This window comes from Macaca mulatta, chromosome 6 (assembly GCF_049350105.2).
Source record: "Macaca mulatta isolate MMU2019108-1 chromosome 6, T2T-MMU8v2.0, whole genome shotgun sequence".
Taxonomy (NCBI): domain Eukaryota; kingdom Metazoa; phylum Chordata; class Mammalia; order Primates; family Cercopithecidae; genus Macaca; species Macaca mulatta.
In genome coordinates, this window is record NC_133411.1 from 75,195,042 (window position 1) to 75,213,845 (window position 18,804).

General features: G+C 37.1%; 1 protein-coding gene across 20 annotated transcripts in view; it reads left to right on the forward strand.

The window, feature by feature from the left end:
• MAST4 (microtubule associated serine/threonine kinase family member 4) overlaps positions 1 to 18,804 on the forward strand; it is a 578,446-nt gene that overhangs the window by 490,108 nt on the left and 69,534 nt on the right. For all 20 annotated transcript variants that reach the window (XM_078004799.1, XM_078004800.1, XM_015140160.3 and 17 more), the window contains 3 exons: positions 6,607 to 6,676; positions 11,899 to 11,977; positions 16,723 to 16,880. In XM_078004799.1, the coding sequence (XP_077860925.1) occupies positions 6,607 to 6,676; positions 11,899 to 11,977; positions 16,723 to 16,880 (307 nt within the window). The remainder of the gene's footprint in view (positions 1 to 6,606; positions 6,677 to 11,898; positions 11,978 to 16,722; positions 16,881 to 18,804) is intronic.

Consider the following 18,804-nt stretch of genomic DNA (forward strand, 5'->3'; position numbering starts at 1 on the left):
CTGATAACATCCACCCTTCTTCTAGGAAAAAGGAGAAATTCTTTGTATCTAATTATGTTAAAGAATTAAATCCCTTCATGTAAGATAGAAAAAAAATATAGGTACGCATTAGGTTACATTCTTTAACTCAGAGTCTTATCCAGGTTCAGTCTATAATTAATTATGTAAGATTAATAGAATGAATCAAGTTTCATGAAATTGCACGAAGCTTAGGAATATCTGTTACAGTGGCTATGTTCTTACCTCCCTTCCTTGACCTTACAAATGCTATTCAGTAACTTTAAACAAGGGGTAAAAGTCATCTCTTCTCTGTTGCTAGGAAGATGAATTACTGTAGATGGGAGGAAAACATACAACTAAAAATCAACTTTCTTCGTCACTCTTGACATTCAGCAGTCTTTACTTGGGATCACCTTGAGATGTGACATCAATTCAGAGTAATAAGGAAGGGTCAATGAAAAGCTAAAACATTCTCAAGAACCCATTATAACACATCTCCAAGGGATTCCTGTCAATGCCACGGCATTTCAAATACAGTACACAAGTTCCAGAGAAACAGCTTCATGAAATGGAGACAATGGGTATCTGTGTGAGTCTTATGACAAGAAATTGACCTCTTATTGGGTCTCTCTTCCACTCCCTACATGTTTGTCTCTTTATAACCTCGTCAGTCATTCCTTAGAAAACATTACATGTCCATTTATCAACAGTCTATTGTGAAACAGTTTTCTTAAAAAGTAAATATATTTAAGGGCTTTGATTTAAGAAAGTTTCTATGTCGCATGGATAAGGATCCAGAATTGATTTCACAAAGTAAGTCTGGAGTTGGATATACACATCTGTATCTATCAGTAGACGTTTAGCTCTTTACATTGTGTTCACCTATAATCGGTTCTAGCAGATAGCTCAAAGCCCTGTGCATAAAAAGAACTTATAAATAATTATTAAAGTAGAAAAAAACTGTTTTCAGCTTGCTATATAACAGGGATGAGATTAGACACTGAGAACTCAAAGTACACTTTTTGTGTATCTAGATGTATAACTGGAGTTTATCCCTTACCATCACTTACAATTATAAATTATTTAGAGAAAGAAGTGGAATATTGTCTACCTATTGTTATATCCATTTAGTTTTACTTATGGGGACAGGAGACGGAATGATTAAAATGAGCATTATCCAAACTTTAATATTTAGCCTGTAGAATTTTCCTTCTCTACAAATATTTTACTTAGCATTGTTGACTGGTTTGAATGTCTGAAATAGATTAGGACCATTAAATTCATTATGCACTGAATAATGAGATTAAAAAATGTTATTTAATATACAGTAAGAAAATTGTAACAGGATTCTTCAATGTTTAGGTGCTCTAAATGTTACATTTGAGAACTGCAATTAAATGTAACATCGTTATATATGATTGCAGAATTGTGGACTATGTGAACACATTTAATATATTTGAAATTATTTTATGTGGAGCCTCCATAAGTAAAAAAAAAAAGACTAAAGCTTGCCCAGGTGTTCAAGTTTTGCCCTTACTTCTCTCTCACACTGATAAACCATATTCTCCCTCAGTCTTCTCCATCTCAATTAATGCCATCATATACTCACTTGCTTCTAAAATCTTTAAGTCTTCTTTGCATTCTTTTCCCCTTTATTCCACGCAATCCTATTTTCCAGCAAATCCCATTGGCTCTGCTGCCAAAACATAACAGCTCTTCAATCACCCTATCTAAATCAACATCTCTCTTACCTTGTCTGTGCTGGTAGCCTCCTAACTCATCCCCCTGCTTCCACTCTTGCCTGCTTAAAGCCCACTGGCCACAGAACAGCTAGAAGGGTCTTTCTAAAATGTAAATCAAATCATGTTATCCCTCTCTATAGAGTAGATGTTTAGTAAATACTTGTTGGCTCAATCAGTCAAGCAGTGAGTAATGGTGCTATAGCTATGGAAGGGTCAATAAGACAGGGACAGGAAAAACCAAAGATTCAGAGAGCCCAGATTATAAGAAAGCCTTGATTCATTGTGTATAATTCTGTCTTTACTTGAAACTTAAGCATATGAGTCTGCTTCTATTCATTGGCCTGCCTATGAACACTTGACAACTTACCCAGAGAATTCCACTGACGGCCAATCAAGGTTTTTTCTTGGCCACTTAGAATCGAAACAGCTGCCCAGGTTTAATTAATATTCTACAATGATATCTGGAGAGGAGCCAGTTGGAGACAGGTGTCTAAATGAAAGGGAGATTCCTAGCTCTTTTCATGAGTCACCTGTCTGGGTCTGGTGAGATGGACTCAAAGTTCTCGGGGGAACAGAACTGTTATTTTACAGAGTTCACTCTGGTTGAGGTTCCTGCATCGTGTTCCAGTGCCCACTTTATCTGCTGGTGTTCATCATACAAGGAGATCCTAGGTTTGATTCTGTGAAGTTTGGTTTTAGGATTTTTAAGCAGTGTCCATTTGCCAGGAATCTCCAACACAGCAATAAGAAACACAGCACTGATTGTTATGGTGCAAATGTCACAACTCATTTAAGGGGATCATCAAGTAATGGCAACAGGGATTCAAATGGGGGCTTACTCTTTGATCCACCAGGAGTTTAAATGGCAATTATCATTCATTCTTGGATTCCCTCAGTCCTGATAGAAATTCAAGTCATCAGAAACTATCATTTCGCAAACAGACAGCTATTAAAAGCACGTTAATAATCTATAGAGGGCATAGCATATGCCTTTTAAAAAGATTTGCAGCTTGCTTCTCGTAGCGAAGACACAGGACTTCTCCAGTCTAATTACAAAGCAATCAAACAATTCAATTAATCTGGAAATCACGTTCTTAACAATAGCTGCCACTAAAATGAGGCACCCTGTGTAGTGCCGTTAGGTAAAGTATGTTTTTCCTACACTGCTTATGTATTAGCCATGCTAGTTCCCCATGGGGATCATGGAGTTAATTACCTACCTAATGCCTGACCACTACTAAGGTTTACTTTACCAGGTCAGAAACAGCAGCAGCGATGCCAGCAGTCTATAAAGTATCCTAGCCCTCAAACATCCAAGAGCCAGCAAATCCCTGGGAGCAGCAGGATTTTAGTTATAAGCAAGTGCTGCACATATGGGCAGAGAATTAACTGGCACCAGTTTTCATTTGGGAGTCTCTCAGGTATTGCTTTGCAGATGGGTGGATGAATTCAGAGAGCAGTGCTATGAGGAGTGAAGGTCATGTATAGGACTCAGGTTTCACTCCTTCTTGCTCTCATCCTGGGAAAGCACTGTGCATATGCACAGCAGCCAAGTCCTCATTGCTGAGTTTGGAATGTATAGTATGTGCTTTATAATTTGGCCTGTTCTAAATTAGCAGTATTTTGATCACTGCATAACAAAATAGTATTGCTAAGTCTTCAGAGACTGAGTAGGAATTAATTTTTATTTCAAATAAGAACAAAGACTTCAAAGATTGACTTCTACCTGCCAAATCTGCTAGTCTTATAATTCCTCCCTAAGGCAAATGGAGGAATTTCTGTAATACGTAACACAGAAATCTATAGAATGCTCATTTACCCTTTTCTTCTGTTACCACCACCACTCCATTGTCTCTCCCCAAATTTCCTATTAGGGGATCAGTCATTTTCCCAATCTACCCACATTGGAAACATCAGTCACTTTTTTAGCCTGTATCCTTTTTCACTTGTTTCTAATCCGCTAATGACTATGCTTGGTTTGCGCACCAGAATATCCTTTCTATTGGCCTTCCATGTGCTAGTCTAGGTCCCTCCTCCTCTGCTACTCCCTTGGCCACCCACACCAAGTACTCTCAGGCCAGCTTAGAATCTCTGGCATCTCTCTCTTGCCTCCAAGTATTTCTTAAAGCCTCTAACTAATCAGCACCAATAAACAGCTCACTGGCTTTTCCAGTCCCAATTCCCTTCAGCCGGAGAAACTGTCTTGATTGCTTTGCCCTACTGTGTTTGAGTTGTTTCTGACTCCTTCCTGAAGTCGCCTTCTGTTTCTCCTCTTACCTAAAACCTACTAAACTGCCCTCAAATTGAGCTAGAGTCCCTTGTCCTTAAGGAATTATCAGTTTCTCTAGCCCACATCGTTCTCACTCATTTTCTCTAATATCCTCTGACAGTTAAGAGCCTTAATGATAATTCATGTGTGTATGTATATGTGTGTGTTTGTGTGTGTATATATGTGTGTGTGTGTGTATAAAGATAGGTATGTATATATATTTGCATTTTAATTTAGCTTTTTGGCCTGATATGAAACAGAAACATCTGTGATTAGTAAGCTAGAACCAACACCTCTATAGTCTTGAAGTTGAAGATGTGGGAATTTAAGTTAGATTTTACAGCAGTGTAGTAGATGAGAAGAAAATGAGGAAAATGTTCAAGCGATGGACCTAGAAACGCAGCCTAAGATGCGAGGGCAAAATCTGAATATGCGAAATGGTTAATGGCAGCCTTGTTTTTTTGTTTTTTTTTTGTTTTTTAAGAGCAGAGTTAAATTCACCTCTTTATCTATGTCTCTGCCTGTTCATCCTGAAGATGATGGGTCAGCATGGGAACCATTCACTAATATCCCGAAAAGTGAAAAGGGTTTTAAGTCAATTCCTTGTTTCTTCCTTCTTCAGATTAAAAAATATATATTAATAAGCTCTCTATTGTTCTAGTTGATCACATTAGAATCTCCAGATATAGTGTTTTCTTTACAAAGCACACAGGGCTAAGAATTTGGTGCCAGGTTTCATTAGCCTTATGATTTCATTTTAAGTGAATAGGTGTAGCAGGGATTGTTCTTAGAATGTCTTGGCTTCAGATAATCAGTTGTTGTGTTACGCCTAATTATTTACTGATAGTTTGCTCTATATGGTGTGTGAGCAAATTGAACACTTTTCCCAAATGAAAAACAAAATTTATGTGAATATTTCTGGCATTAGATTATTTCCTTTAGGAAACAAAATTTTTAGCCATCTTGAAATTTGAGATTTTTAAAGGAATATGAAGATAAATATACAAGCTAAATTAGGGGTGTCAGGAGAGGGGATGAAGGCTGTTAAGAGAAGTTGAAAGAACTTAATTTAGCTGTGTAGATAAATGGACAAAATGAATCCTGGATTACTGGATGGCAAAAGCAGAATTCATTTCTCCAGGGGCCCAAGGAATAACAGATGCAAAGCCATGATAAATTTCATTGCAGCAGGGGGAAAAATGCTTCATGATTCTCTATCCATAAAGAAATGGGCTTCTCAGTGCTTCCCAGTTAAATGGCTGTGATTGTGCTGTCTGTCATAAAGTTAATGGCATTTGTTGAAGACATCACTATAAAATTTGCAACCTTAAGTTAATTGAAGAATTTCAGTGGAGATATAGTCAGTCCAAACGTCCTCAAGGTAACACTAAATGTATCCTCCTTAATGTGTTAGTCTATTCTTTCTGCACACTGGTAATAAATTGTTTACCTTTACAGCCAGGTACTGACTTTGACGTAAAATCTTGTATTCCTTACACCCAATTACAGTAGTCACTTTCATTAAGAAACCAGTAATGTGGCAATTGACTTGCTGTTAGGGATTAAACGTAGCTTCCTGATTTATTTTTCCTTTTTCTTTTTTCTAGAAGGTACAGGATTGCTTTGCAGCCTTTCCTTGCCCACTTATTTAAACCAGCTACAGTTCCATGTGGTCCTCAGACAATTCTGCCAATCTAATTAAACATGCAGAGGGAAGCAGAGTGGTCTGGAGCGTCCTGAACTTGCCCTCGCCAGCTGCTGGCCAAGCTTTCTCAATGATCAGCAGCAGGTTGAGTGGGCTAATGGAGAAAGTAACAAGCCCCAGAGGAGCTGCCCTCCTTCCAACGAGCAATCACTGCTCCACACCACCCCTGAAGGCCTGGGGAAGATGAGCTCTGCCAGCCTTTGTGTGGCTGTGGCTTTTTGAGGCTGCCTGGTCAGTCACAGTCCAGCTGCTTAGGAGCAGAGGGATTGTTGAGGAAAATATTGACAAGGGGTAATCCTGCTGAGCCACTTGGCAATGCTGAGCTAGATCTGGGTCATTGAGAAATAGGTCCAAACTGCTGTGGTCTTCCCAGTGTTTTACAACCAGTTCTGACACATCCACCTTTAAAATATGTGCTTCAGAATATGAGGATTCATCTTCAGGAACTCAGACTCATTCAGTCTACTGTAAACAAAAAGTACTAAGGCTGCCTGCTAAAATGGAAAACACCTCCAATTGAAGCATATGCTTACCCTTGCATCCTGCTCATTGAAATGTTCGCATCTGGAGGGTCACAACCAAGACTTGTATATATTCATTACTCTATCAGATTGAAATATTTGTATTGTTATATCCATGCAGGGAATGTGTTTATTCATGTGTCTCGCACACTTAAGAAAGCTGTGCTGGAACTCATGCTCCCCCATCCCCATCTCCTCCCCCGGCCCACCCCACCATCCCTGGTCCAGGTAAAACTAAAGCATTATTGGAGGAAAGGACGTTCTACAGAAATGTAAATAAACTTATTTCTAAGGAGAGGATTCTTGAGGTGGAAATGATACAAAAACAAAATCGTGTAGTAAAATTTTCTCTTTTCTCTCTCTCTCTAGGAAATAGCCCTCAAGATAGTCCAAGAAATTTCTCCCCCAGTGCCTCAGCCCATTTTTCATTTGCACGGAGGTAAGGACTTTATGTGAGTGGAGGCATAAAGTCTTATAGAGAGAATCCCATTTTCCTCTCCCACTCCCCACTTTTCCCCCTGCCCACTTCTCCCCCTCCCCGCGTCTTCCCGTCCCCGCTTCTCCCCCTCCCCTGCTCCGTGCCCTGCGAGGTCCTGCTCATTATTCTGTAAGGCCTTCTCCAAAGCCCCACTGGCCAGAGGAGCTTAGGCTGCCACAAAGCTTTGTTTTAACACACCTGCTTTAGCAGTTTCAAGCCAGCAATTTAGTGATCCCAGTGAGAAAAAGCCATGCATGGGCTATAGGATGTTTTCTCCTTTCTCTTCCTATCATGTTTGCAATTGGGCACCAGACGTCAAAGATAGATGTCTTATAACTGGACCACTGAGTCAAGAGGAAGTGTTTTCGTTGTTCAGAGGATAGCAGGCGCACAATGTCATGTCACACCATGTTCATTGTGGATTTTCTACTCTGACGTAGCCAAGTCAGAGGAGTGTGCACAGTCATGTCTTCTGTGTTCTGCATGTGGAATTCATCTGCCTCGCCCTGTCAGATGCAGTCCTTCACCTTCCTGGGCTCCTTCATCCCTCTCACGTGCATAGCTTGTCCTCTTCTGCCCAGGAAAAACACCAAGAAAACAAAACGGCACCTTCAGCCAAGTTTCTGAATATTCAGGAGAAACTCGGTTTATGATCTGAATGTCCTAGATATTTGCTCAGTTTTCCTCAGAGACCTAACTATATCCTGAAGTGGATTAAGGTAGCACTTAATAAAGACACATAGGTAGGTTAAAAAAAAATACTTGTTCTTACACACATGAGTAACCAGCAAAACTTGGAGCGCCCTCACGACCGTTTGTCAGCGTGTCATGCATTTTACATTACTAAGTCTAAAAAAAATAGTTGCCGCATTTTCAGAATTCTGTGTAATTAAGATTTCATTATAAATCTGCTGTGAAAATGTTTGTTCTTTCATAGTTAAGTTGTTTCCCATCATGTGTTAAATGCCTTTATATATCTCACCATGGGGACAATAAAGAGTGATAAAAACATCATCTCCAGGGAACTTATGGAGACCCATACGCTGTTTTTACCCCCAGCTCCAACTTCTCTTTTTTTAGCTTCTTAAGTACTGTAAGAAAATGTACTGGTCCCAGAAAGCCTGTTTGCCCAATGAATATTAATTCATAATAGTGCTACTATTCCAAGTGGAAAAAAATCCTATAAAAATTAATAAGTAAGTGTTTACTATAGTCTTTAAAACCTATCTCTATAAAGGGGAGAATGCATTTATTATAAGTAATAAGAAAAATGGAAATCTCATGGAGTGCATTTAAACATGACAGAAATCACAGTATCTTAATCCTGGCAGATTTATACAAATGAAGAGAATCTAATAAATAGGTGACTGAAGGACACGTGAATCTGGTTTCCATGCTATTAAAAAAATACATAAACCCCCCAGGCATGTTAATTTTTGACGAATAAACCATAAACCGTGACAGGAGATTATCACAGGGGACCTCTAGTTCATTTGCATGAATTTCCGAATGGAACTCCCTCCACACTCTTCAAAAAGTATTAATTTAGATTAAGACATGAGTGATCATCATTTTAAACTGTTATTCAAGTAAACAGAACCCTGTGTCATGAAAACTCAAATTGGTGTATTTTTATGTAACATCTGGGATATTTCTCTCCATTTCAGAGTTGATTTTTCCTCAGGCAACGTGGAGATTCCACTCCTAGGTCTCTGTTACCTTCCATTTGGTGCACATTGCTGAGCCTTTAAGGAGTAATGTCATTTTGAGACTCCCACATTTTTTTGTTTTGTAAAATTTAGTCCAATTGAGGAAATATTGCTCGTTTTTAAAAGTAGTCTTGGGTAAAGGGATAAAAGTCTGGCTTATTAATCTTTTCTGATCTTTCTTACCTTATGTGGTAATACTTCCCTAGTAGCCATCCCCTGTAACAAAATAGTCCAAGTATAGAGTACAAAGTATGATGGCACAGACTTGCTTTCTATATTTTCAAATGCAGATTTGAGAATGAAATAATCGAATTAATTTTTTACTACTAAGTAAAATAAAAGATGAAAGTGAGAACCATAGTATAGATGTTGTCTGCAGCAAGGAAACATTTTCACATTGCTAATTGTGGTATTAATTTACAATCCGCCTGATTGTGGACCTACTTAATCCTTTTTTCCCTGGTGGTAAAATGGAGGTAAAAATACTCTCCTGCCATTCCCAGAAGTTGTGGAAGTTTATGTATTGCAGATTGCTTTCACTTTTGTAGGAAACATAGAGCCTTCCAAGAAATGCTGTGGGTCTCTCCTAGTTGCCTAGTTATTATGCACTAGGTTGAATCTCCAAGTGTATTTCTATAAGCCAATTACTACTACAAACTTCCCTGCTGAGTTCAGGTCATCAGACAATTGTTGAGTACTGGGCTGAAAGTCAGGCCTACTAAAGATCATTGGCTCTTGTTATCAGTTTCCAGATGAGAGTGTTTTTCCTGCTCCGTTTCTGTTTTTATGCATTTGAATCTGCTGAGTCTGATCATTGTAACCTCTCAGTTACACCTTCAGAACTCTGGAGTAGATTTGAGTTAACTATATTGGCATAGTTCAACTTTTTCCAACATCAACTGGAATATTCGGTGTATCACTCCAGGTAACTATAACAATAAATCTGCTTCCTCTTCATACAGTTAGAATAGCCAGGTTGATATTGGAACTGTTTATTCTTTCTTTGTTGTGTACCATATTAATCTAAATTTTTGTGAGTGGTATTGAAATAAAGGTTGTTATTTTTTTGCTGATCTTTTTTGTGTCCCGTGTTCCCATCAGATGTTTTTCTCTTCTTACTTTTTCATGTAATGTAACACCAAGATTCCCACCCACAAGGGAAAAGACTCTTTTCAAAAAAGGCTTGTTGCATTGGCAAGAATGTAGTCTTGTCTTCCTATAACATTTCAATGGTAGCTACTGCAAAGAAAAGACAACATTGTTAGCAGGATCCAAATTGCACTTGTGTGATAGCTTTCTTGAAAAAAGGGCATGTTCTCTCAAGTACTGTATATAGCATGTATAGTAACTTCTGATGTGCAGTTGTCATGGTAATGAAAATGCAGTGGTCCTTTGTGCTCCATTTGAGTAAATAGACACAGACAACTTAGGGAACTTTATGAGTTGTAAATTATTTCTGGTCCGTGGCTGTACAGAGTACTGAGCACATTCATGTCTAAACATCTTTCTAGTTGTGTGTTTTCCGGAGCAAGCAAATGTAATTTATGCTTCAGAACTAATAAGAACATGTCTTCTCTTGGAATTGCTCATTCATCTGAAATATGTTCATTGATACCTGAGGGGAAGGAGAGTTAATGAATCACAAAACAAAATCATAGTGGGGGGAAATTGTGTCCCTCACTGTTTCCAGAGACTAGTTTCTGATAATTGCTATTAAATGGACTAAATAATTCTTTTAAAATCATATCCTTTTCTTACTTTATCAAATTGGAGGTGCTTAAAATATATAGTGCAGGTATGGATTCTTAACTCTTTAATAAGTGTCCATTTAACAATCAAGTATCTTTATAAACATGTTATATAATTACTTTCTTCTTAAATCATTAACATTTTCAGTTGATTAAAAGTATTTCAAAAGAACATATAACTTATCTCAATTTATTTTATCTGGTATATTTACATACATCTTATTTTGCTTCTTTTTTTTTTTTAACATACTTGATTCAATTGTACTCCAATCATGGTACAGAAATGACAGGTAAATTTTACTAAAATCTTAACATTGTGGTAGTTCTGTGATTTGTCCACTTGACTTTTTCCATTTGTCTTTGTGGACCGTTTGCATCTATTGGAGGTTATATCCATGGCAGCCTATAATTTTATTTTCCCATGAATATAAATTTAGGCTAAAATGTCAGTTTTTTACATTAACATCTAACGGTGACATTTCTCAAATTCAAGCCTGATGCTGTTGAATTCCCTAACTTCAACTTATTGTGAATGTGTCTCTGGTAAATTTTGTCCACTCTTGTCACTTGGCAAGTTAACATAATTACAAACGTAATAACACAAATTACGAAATGTCCATATATGACACTGCAGTCTTATTGATCTAAGAATGCAATGTTGCTGTTTTTAAAGTGTGTGTTTCCTTTTTTGCCCCTTGGCAGATTTGCATAGAACATTCAAAATGTTCTGTGGCTTTTAAGGCACAATCTTATTCAAAATTGCATTTAAAGTAATAGCCTGGAATGCCAGAGATTTCAGAAAATTTGCTTTCTGGTGTCCCCTTCCCTTTGCAGCAGTATTGTTTCTACTGCTGCATTCACTCATCTGAGACCCTTGTAATGACCCTTATTCACAGCCAAACTCCAACTGAGAAACCACCCATTCTGTCATCACTTGAAGATAAAAACCACCCTCTTCATGGCTCCTCCCAGCTTTGCCTCTAAGACTGAGGCAAACAACTTAGTCTTTGCATTAAGTTCTATCACTGATGGAGAAGGTTTCTTTCTGCCCTGACTGTTAACCAGCCAGAGCTGGGCTGCATGCTCAGACTCGGCAGGAGGCTTTGCTGTAACAAGCCAGGTCATGTCCGAAGGCAGTAACTCTTAAGAGATTCTAAGCATAAGGTCAGTTACTTACTTAATGCTAAAGTTATTTGACACTTCAGGCCTGAGCCAGCCATGAGCCTAATGATCCCTTCTTCCCTAAGCATGATGAGTAAAACTGTTCCCTTGAAAATCATAAGCAGAAAGTGTTTCAGATGCAAAGAAAGTCCCCACAGGCTCTTGTGCCATGCTGGAAATCAGCCCCTTCCAAAGATCATTTGCTCTGGTTATCAGTTTCCAGATGAGAGTGTTTTCCTCCTCCCTTTCTGTTCTTATTCATTTGAATCTGCTGAGTCTGACCATTGTAATTATCCCTGGTATTCATTTTGTCAGAGTATATTAGTGAGACATCAATAATATGGATCAACCCATTCACTTTCTACTTGTTTGGTTGTATTGATTCAGTTTAAATAAAAGTCAACCTACTGTATAATGTTTGTTTACCCTTACCCTTGCTGAGCATTTCCACATCCTCACAGACTATGTTTGTGTCATTTGTTTGACTAAAAATACTTAGTTTTCCTGGAGTTCCCATGTGACAGTATGCCAACGTTGGCCTAAGCTAAACTCATTTTCTCAATAGGACTGATGGACGCCGCTGGTCGTTGGCTTCTCTCCCTTCCTCTGGCTATGGGACAAACACACCCAGCTCTACGGTCTCTGTAAGTGCCTTGACTTTTTTTTTTTTTCTCTTCCTCACAACAACAGAGCTATTACACAGGCAGTGTTTTCTCTGGGTGTTTCCTGGTAGGGAGGAGAAGATAAATTCTTCATGTCTGCCACTCTGAGTAAGCGACGCATCAAATGATGGCCTGACAGACATAAAAAGGACATACTTTCACTGCAAGCTTTTAAACTGTAGTGCATAAATTGAGTAAGTTCCAGGATCACACGTTTGGAGGAGACTGGAAGCTTTCATTTTAATAACGTTTGGTGTAGTTTGGGGGGAAAAAACACAATCTAGTTTTATTGCTTTGGTTCCATGCCAGTGACATTAGTGCTAAAAATGCCATTGAACTTTCACAGACTGGGTCTTTCTTCCTATGTGGCTTAGATAGAGGTTTGTTTTTTTTTTTTTTTTTTTTTCTCTCTTTCAAAGAAAGAAAAGGCAAGTCTTAATTTATGCCTTCTAGGTAAGAACTTTGTTTTAAGAAGAAATTAAAACAACTTGGAAGAAGGTTAAGATAAATAGAGATATGGTGGAATTATGAAAATAGGATAGAGGAAAATGGATACTCTTGCCCCAAACTTAACATTTCAGCAAGAGACCTAGCCATTACTGGAAACTGTAGGTTAGATCTATGTTTTTTTAGTTTACATTAGTAATCATGTGGGATAACTGTATCTGCAGGGCTGTAGAAACAAGGTGGTCATTTAGAAAGGCCTAGTAGGTTGCAGGTGTTCAATATATGGAGTGATCTAGCTCTATTTGTACCAGCGAGGAATGTGGACCTAGAGCCTCATTTTGTCAAAATCTCTGGTTTATTGTTTAGGGATATCCATCTATTGTATTTTTTAGAGCCCCCAGCACTCCATTAAGCACATAGATTTAGCCACTTAATAACACTTGAATGACAAGAAACTACAGTTAAATAGATAAATTCTAACTGGTATCACCTCTGCCTTATACTGATGTATTTCCAGAATTCCAAGTATAATAATATAGCGTAGATTTTCTGGTGTCCCTTTAAAACCAAATTGTTAAAAACTGTTGCGTTATTTTTACCATCTCTTTTTGATATTTCATTGAGCAAAGGTAATTTATTTTTCTATCCATTATTCCACTTTGTTGTGATATATGAGTCTATTGTCCATTAGATCATATTTTTAGAAACATGCTAACAACCTTGAGTGATTTCAGAGGCACATCAGCATCAGTAAAGGATGCTTAAAAATCCTGAATAGCATGAATGAATAAAATTGTCAGTAAATAATAGTGAAGTCATCCTTGATTCTTATGGCAGTCACTATCAGTGGTTATTGGCCAGTATTTTAGACGTGTCTTTTAACTCCAAATTTTTTTTTTTTATTTCAACTCTATCACCTTGCATTGCCTTCAGTCAAGTTTTATTATAACTTGGACATAGAAATCTCTCTTTTGCAAGAAAAATAGGGCAGAGTTCAGGATTTGTATTCTTTCCATCTTTAGTAAGTCATTCATTTTTAAAAGTGAATCCATAATAAAAGGTGAGCTACATAAAATCGGACCCTGTTTGGTAGAAATAATTTTTAAAATAATTTTGTTTTATAAATACTTGTTATATGCCAGGCCCTGGTCTAAATTCTTAAAATGCATTGGCTCATTTAATCTTAGCAACATCCCCTATCAGGCAATTGCTGTTGTTTTTTTCATTGTATGGGCCAGAAATCTGAGGCACAGAGAGACTGTTTAACTGAGGGACTGTTTACTGTTCCAATGTTTTCTCAATAAGAATATGGTGAGCAGTTTTAGAACCCAGTCTCTTGGCTCTTTAAAAGGAATTTACATGGCATTTCTTCAGATAAACCTTGTAATTAATAAAGCTGACCTGGTCATCAGTCAAAATGGAATCGTTGCTGTCTCTAAATTCTGTATGTGCCTACGGAAGACACCCCCAAGACCGTTTTTAGTCTACACACATACTTTGTGTTTCTAACAGCTCTTCTCTGAAGTGTTTATTTTATTGAAGACATTAGTATCATATAATTATTGGGCTCAATATTCCTATTTTTTCCTCCCAAATGAAATTTGAGCTTCCAGAATTATTCCTTTTGCCAACAGACAGAAGGGACTATTTAGATTATGAACTGCAGGTGCTGTAGTGTGAAAGTTCAATTATTTTTTCTCTTTATTGGTTATTGATAAAAGTGATGAGTGAAAACTAGAAAAGCTACTTCTCTATTTTTCTCAGTTTCTTTGTGGTCCTACTCTTTAAATATTAGGGCAGAAAGTGTGTAAAACTTCTTAGTAGTTGCAAGTTTTTCTTTTCTAAAGCTAATCTGAATCACTCTTAGATTCTCATTTCCCTGGGTTAACTGTTAGTCATTTAGCCAATCAGAAATGTACTTTAACTATTTAAAAAATCAGATGTAGAATATATACAAATAAAATTTCAAGCACTTTGAAAATATAGTTTAAACTTTACAGATAATTTCAGCTGTTGTCTGAATGCCAGACTGAAATGTAAACGTTATAATATCTGTATCCTTTGGTTATTATGGAAACTGCAAAATTGCTAAATGTTAAAAATGCTATATTCTGAAATTGGAAAGATTTAGCCAGATGAAGTAAATCAGTCCTCCCAGAGAATATTCAGTGTTGCAATTTCTTCTAACATCACAGTTTGCAGTTAAAATTAATTTGTGGAGCTTTTCCAATATGATATTCAGATAATTCTTAATTTTGAAATAAGTACTATAGAATTGTAGCAGTCAGAAGACATTCTCCCGTATGTTTCTTACCAGATAAATTATTTTCTGCTGAGTGAAAGTACAGAAATAAGAATATAAGTACTAATAAAAATATGAGGTATGTCTATAAAATGATACGATTTAATAAAAAGTAGAAACTTGTATGTGCATATGAATACTATCCTTTGCAAAATGGTTACCTGCAGAGACTAAATGCTTATTGAATGATATCATGACTCAGAACATGGTTTTGGAACTCTAATTGCCTTAAGAACTAGCAGCATAATTTTTTTTGTACTTCTTCATTCTTTGGACCCTTCTCTGAAGTCAATAGATACTGTTCCTGTGTAAGTGCAGTTGCATAATATCTTGAGCCTGGTGTGTTTTGGAATTTTCACTTTGAGAAAGGTAACATCCCTGTTCTGTACATAACAGACCAGCAACAGTGGGGCCAGCCGCTCATAATCAAATATATTAATATTTCTGCAGCAGCTTGAATCAACATTCACACTAAGTAGATTAAATAAATATTTTAAACAGCTTCACATCAGTTCAGTTGGTGCTTTGCCACCAAAAGAGATTACTGTAAACTTAGGAACAAACTTCTGAGTTTGTGGGTTTTGAAATCTTGGATACAGGATTGTGGACATTGATTTACCTTTGAGAAGTATCTATAGATTCTTAATTCTGTTTTTCTGTTTGCTAATTTCCTTATCTTTCCTCTGATCACCATTGCTTATCTCCTGCTTGCATTGATTTTATTTTTTTTTCTTGATTTCTTGACTGGATTTAGTTCATGTGTTTTATTTCTTTTTTCTTAGTGAAAAGTGTTTAAGGCCATGACTGTACTTACTGAATAGAACTTTGATTTATCTCATAAGTCTTTCTAGTAGTGTTCTCATTTTTTTATTGCTTGTAAAATAATCTCATTACATTATAAAAATTCCTCTTTGTCTCAATATGTACTAAGATGTTTTATAATTTCAAGTTATAGGAATAATTTTTAGGCTTTAGGCGTTAATTTCTAGTTTTGCTACATTACAGTGTTTTAGTATTTATGAAGGGTACTCTTATTATAATGATTTTTTTAAAAATGCTTACAAGAACTGACATTTTAAAATAAGTAATATCTTTCAAAATGTGCTTATTCTAACCATGTTTCCATTTACTAAAAAATTTCTCAGTCTCTTTTATTAGAATTACTTAGGAGTTTACCTCCAACTAAAAATGAAAACAATAGTTTCTTTGCTTTTTAGTTAAATGTTTCAGATTGATTAAAAGCAGGGTTATTTAGCTGTTCACCTTTCCTGTCTTTCCTTGTTCCAAATGTTGAATGACGATTTCTAAAAAGCAAATCTACAGGCATGTAACAAAAAACTCAACACGACTTGAAAGTTTTTTTTTTATTTTAAGTTGTAGTCTCAACCCTTCACTTTCTCCGAGAAAAAAGAATAAAGAAAATTCAATTCCATATTTTAAAACAGTGGCTTTATTGAGAAAAGTATCTTCTTTAATCCTTCCCCTATTTTACTCATGGCACACTCTGATGCATTATAAAGAGAGGTTTCGTTGCCTTATTGACCATCTCATATCATATCATTTATTTTATGTTATTTACCTAAAAGTCAGTATTTGATTTTGAGCAGCAGTAAACTCGGGGGTGCCATGTTCAACTGAAAGCTAATCTGCGATACAGTGCTCCCTAATGTCACTCCAGTGGTTGCTTTCTTACTTTGGCTTTGACTGGTTCCGATCCATTTTCACAGCCTGGATTTTCTCCAGAGAGAAAACTACCTTTTGGGAAATTATAAACAAATGAGGCAAAATAGGGAAAGCATTTTGAACTCTGAGAGAGAACATCAAGTTATACATTTAGGAAGTAGTTCTTACAACTTTAACCTGAAAAAGAAACAATAAAAATGGTAGTATTACCCAAGTTTAACTCATCGATCTCTCCTATTCTTTTGAAGAGTTTCTTTCTGAGATAGTTATGTGACCTCACTTTGGTTTGTTTCAGTCATCCTGTTCCTCCCAGGAGAAGTTGCATCAGTTACCATACCAACCAACACCGGACGAGTTACACTTCTTGTCGAAACATTTCTGTACCACCGAAAGCATCGCCACTGAGAACAGATGCAGGAACACGCCGATGCGCCCCCGTTCCCGAAGTCTGAGGTATGTGGGCCTGGCTGAAAACCATTACTTAATTGGATTCTCTATTTTCAAACATTTTCAGTGAAGACTTTAGTCCTTTAGTTCATATGTGTGTGAACTGACTTGCAAACTATTACAAATATAGCGTAATGTTTCCATGTACACATAATATTGTTAATGACCACTGAAAGGCATCTTATAATTTTCCTTTTCAGTTCTCACAATTTGCTGATTGCAGCAGTAGTAGTAATCATGATGGTCTCAGGACTACCTATGAAAACGTCTAGCCACTGGAAATTTCAAGGCAGTGCAAAAGCAGTTAATGTTGTTATGTTAAGAGGTAACAGCTTGGTGGAAATAGAACGACAACAAGAATAGGAGGATTTTTTTAAATTCCAGATTTCATATTACAAAATATCCTTTTATTCTTTCTTCCTGTCATAAGTCTTACTTTCTCTAAGACTGTGAGCACATTTTTAGGAGTTTGTGTCACCTGAAGTTTGTGGATGCCAAATGTAGTCCACTTGACACTGAATAGGGCCAGTTTTACTGTGAGTTTGTTTCTTCAGGAAGCAGAATCTAAAACAGAGCTTCTTGTTCAGGATGTTTCTCCGGGAGTGCTTTTGAAATTAGCACCTGTGGGAGGGAAGGGGGAGGCAGGATTGGGCAGAGGGAGAAGTCCAGCAGCTTTAGCCAACTCCACAGAGAGCTCGGGAATGACAGGACTCAGCAGAGTTGCTCCCTTGGCCCAATTGTGCCTTCGTTTATATCCCTTCCTCAGTCATTGTGTCCCTCACTGGATGTGGCACCCTGGGAAAGACTCAGCCTCAGGCGAGATGACTTCTTGCAGCTGATGCCATCCCTGCAGGGACTGACAGCTGAAGGTTTCTGTGGACAGCACTCCCAGCAGCCGGGCAACAGGTCCTTCTTTGAAGGAGGGATCAGGACAGGGCATCACCTTGTCCACTGCAGCATGAGATCTTGATGCTATAGAATTAGTGAACTTTGATATCTTAAGGTTTTATTATATTAAAAATAGCTTGTTTATTAGGTGGTCAGTTGAATATCAAAGTTTAATGAGAAGCAATTTGCCTTTGTACTTTTTGTCTTCACTTAGACTCATAAGCTAATAGTAAATATAGCCACACTGGATAATTGTGAGACATGTTAGATTATTCTGAGATATGGAATTAACAACTGGTTTTACTATTTCATCTACAGGCACCATGTTTTACCACATGGGTGCCATTTTTTGTTTTATTAAAGGAATTCCTAAGATGCGTAGTATAAGCTGTATCCCTTTAGGAATATAAACACACTGAAGTTGCACAACTATATACCACTAGGAAGGAAGATGAACCTACTATTGAAAGAGTAAAGAAGAATGCACAACAGTTGTATGCCTCTGTTTCATATTATACATAATGCCTACCTCAGCATCCCAGATAAATATTTGCTAGGCTAGAAAATGAATTTCAATTATGACACCTGTGCCATGGAAGACTCAGACCTTTTCAGTGATGTGTGGCAGACCGCAGGTGTATGATAAAAGTGTGAAATTACACTGTTAAACGTGTCCTAGATGTTGCTGTTTGTAGCTACCCTATTTTGTTTTATTTTGCAGTTTGTTAATTGTTTTCCAGATCTTATGCAAGCTCACACTACGTGCAGAATATAATTTCAATTTACAAACACTTTCTGAATTAGTATTGTATTGTAACTATGATGATTTTGTGGCATTCCACTTCTTGAGCTTTCTTTTTCAGTCCTATTCAGAGTGTTTCTGTGTTTGTGGGAATGTATGTGTGCATGTGTACTAATGACTGATTTTGTACTTTATTATCTAATATACTTTTCTTACAAAGGTTGCATAGTACTTTTGATGCAGCTGACTGTTTATAAATAAAAAGCTTATTTTCATTTCATGCTATGGCAAGTTTAAAAG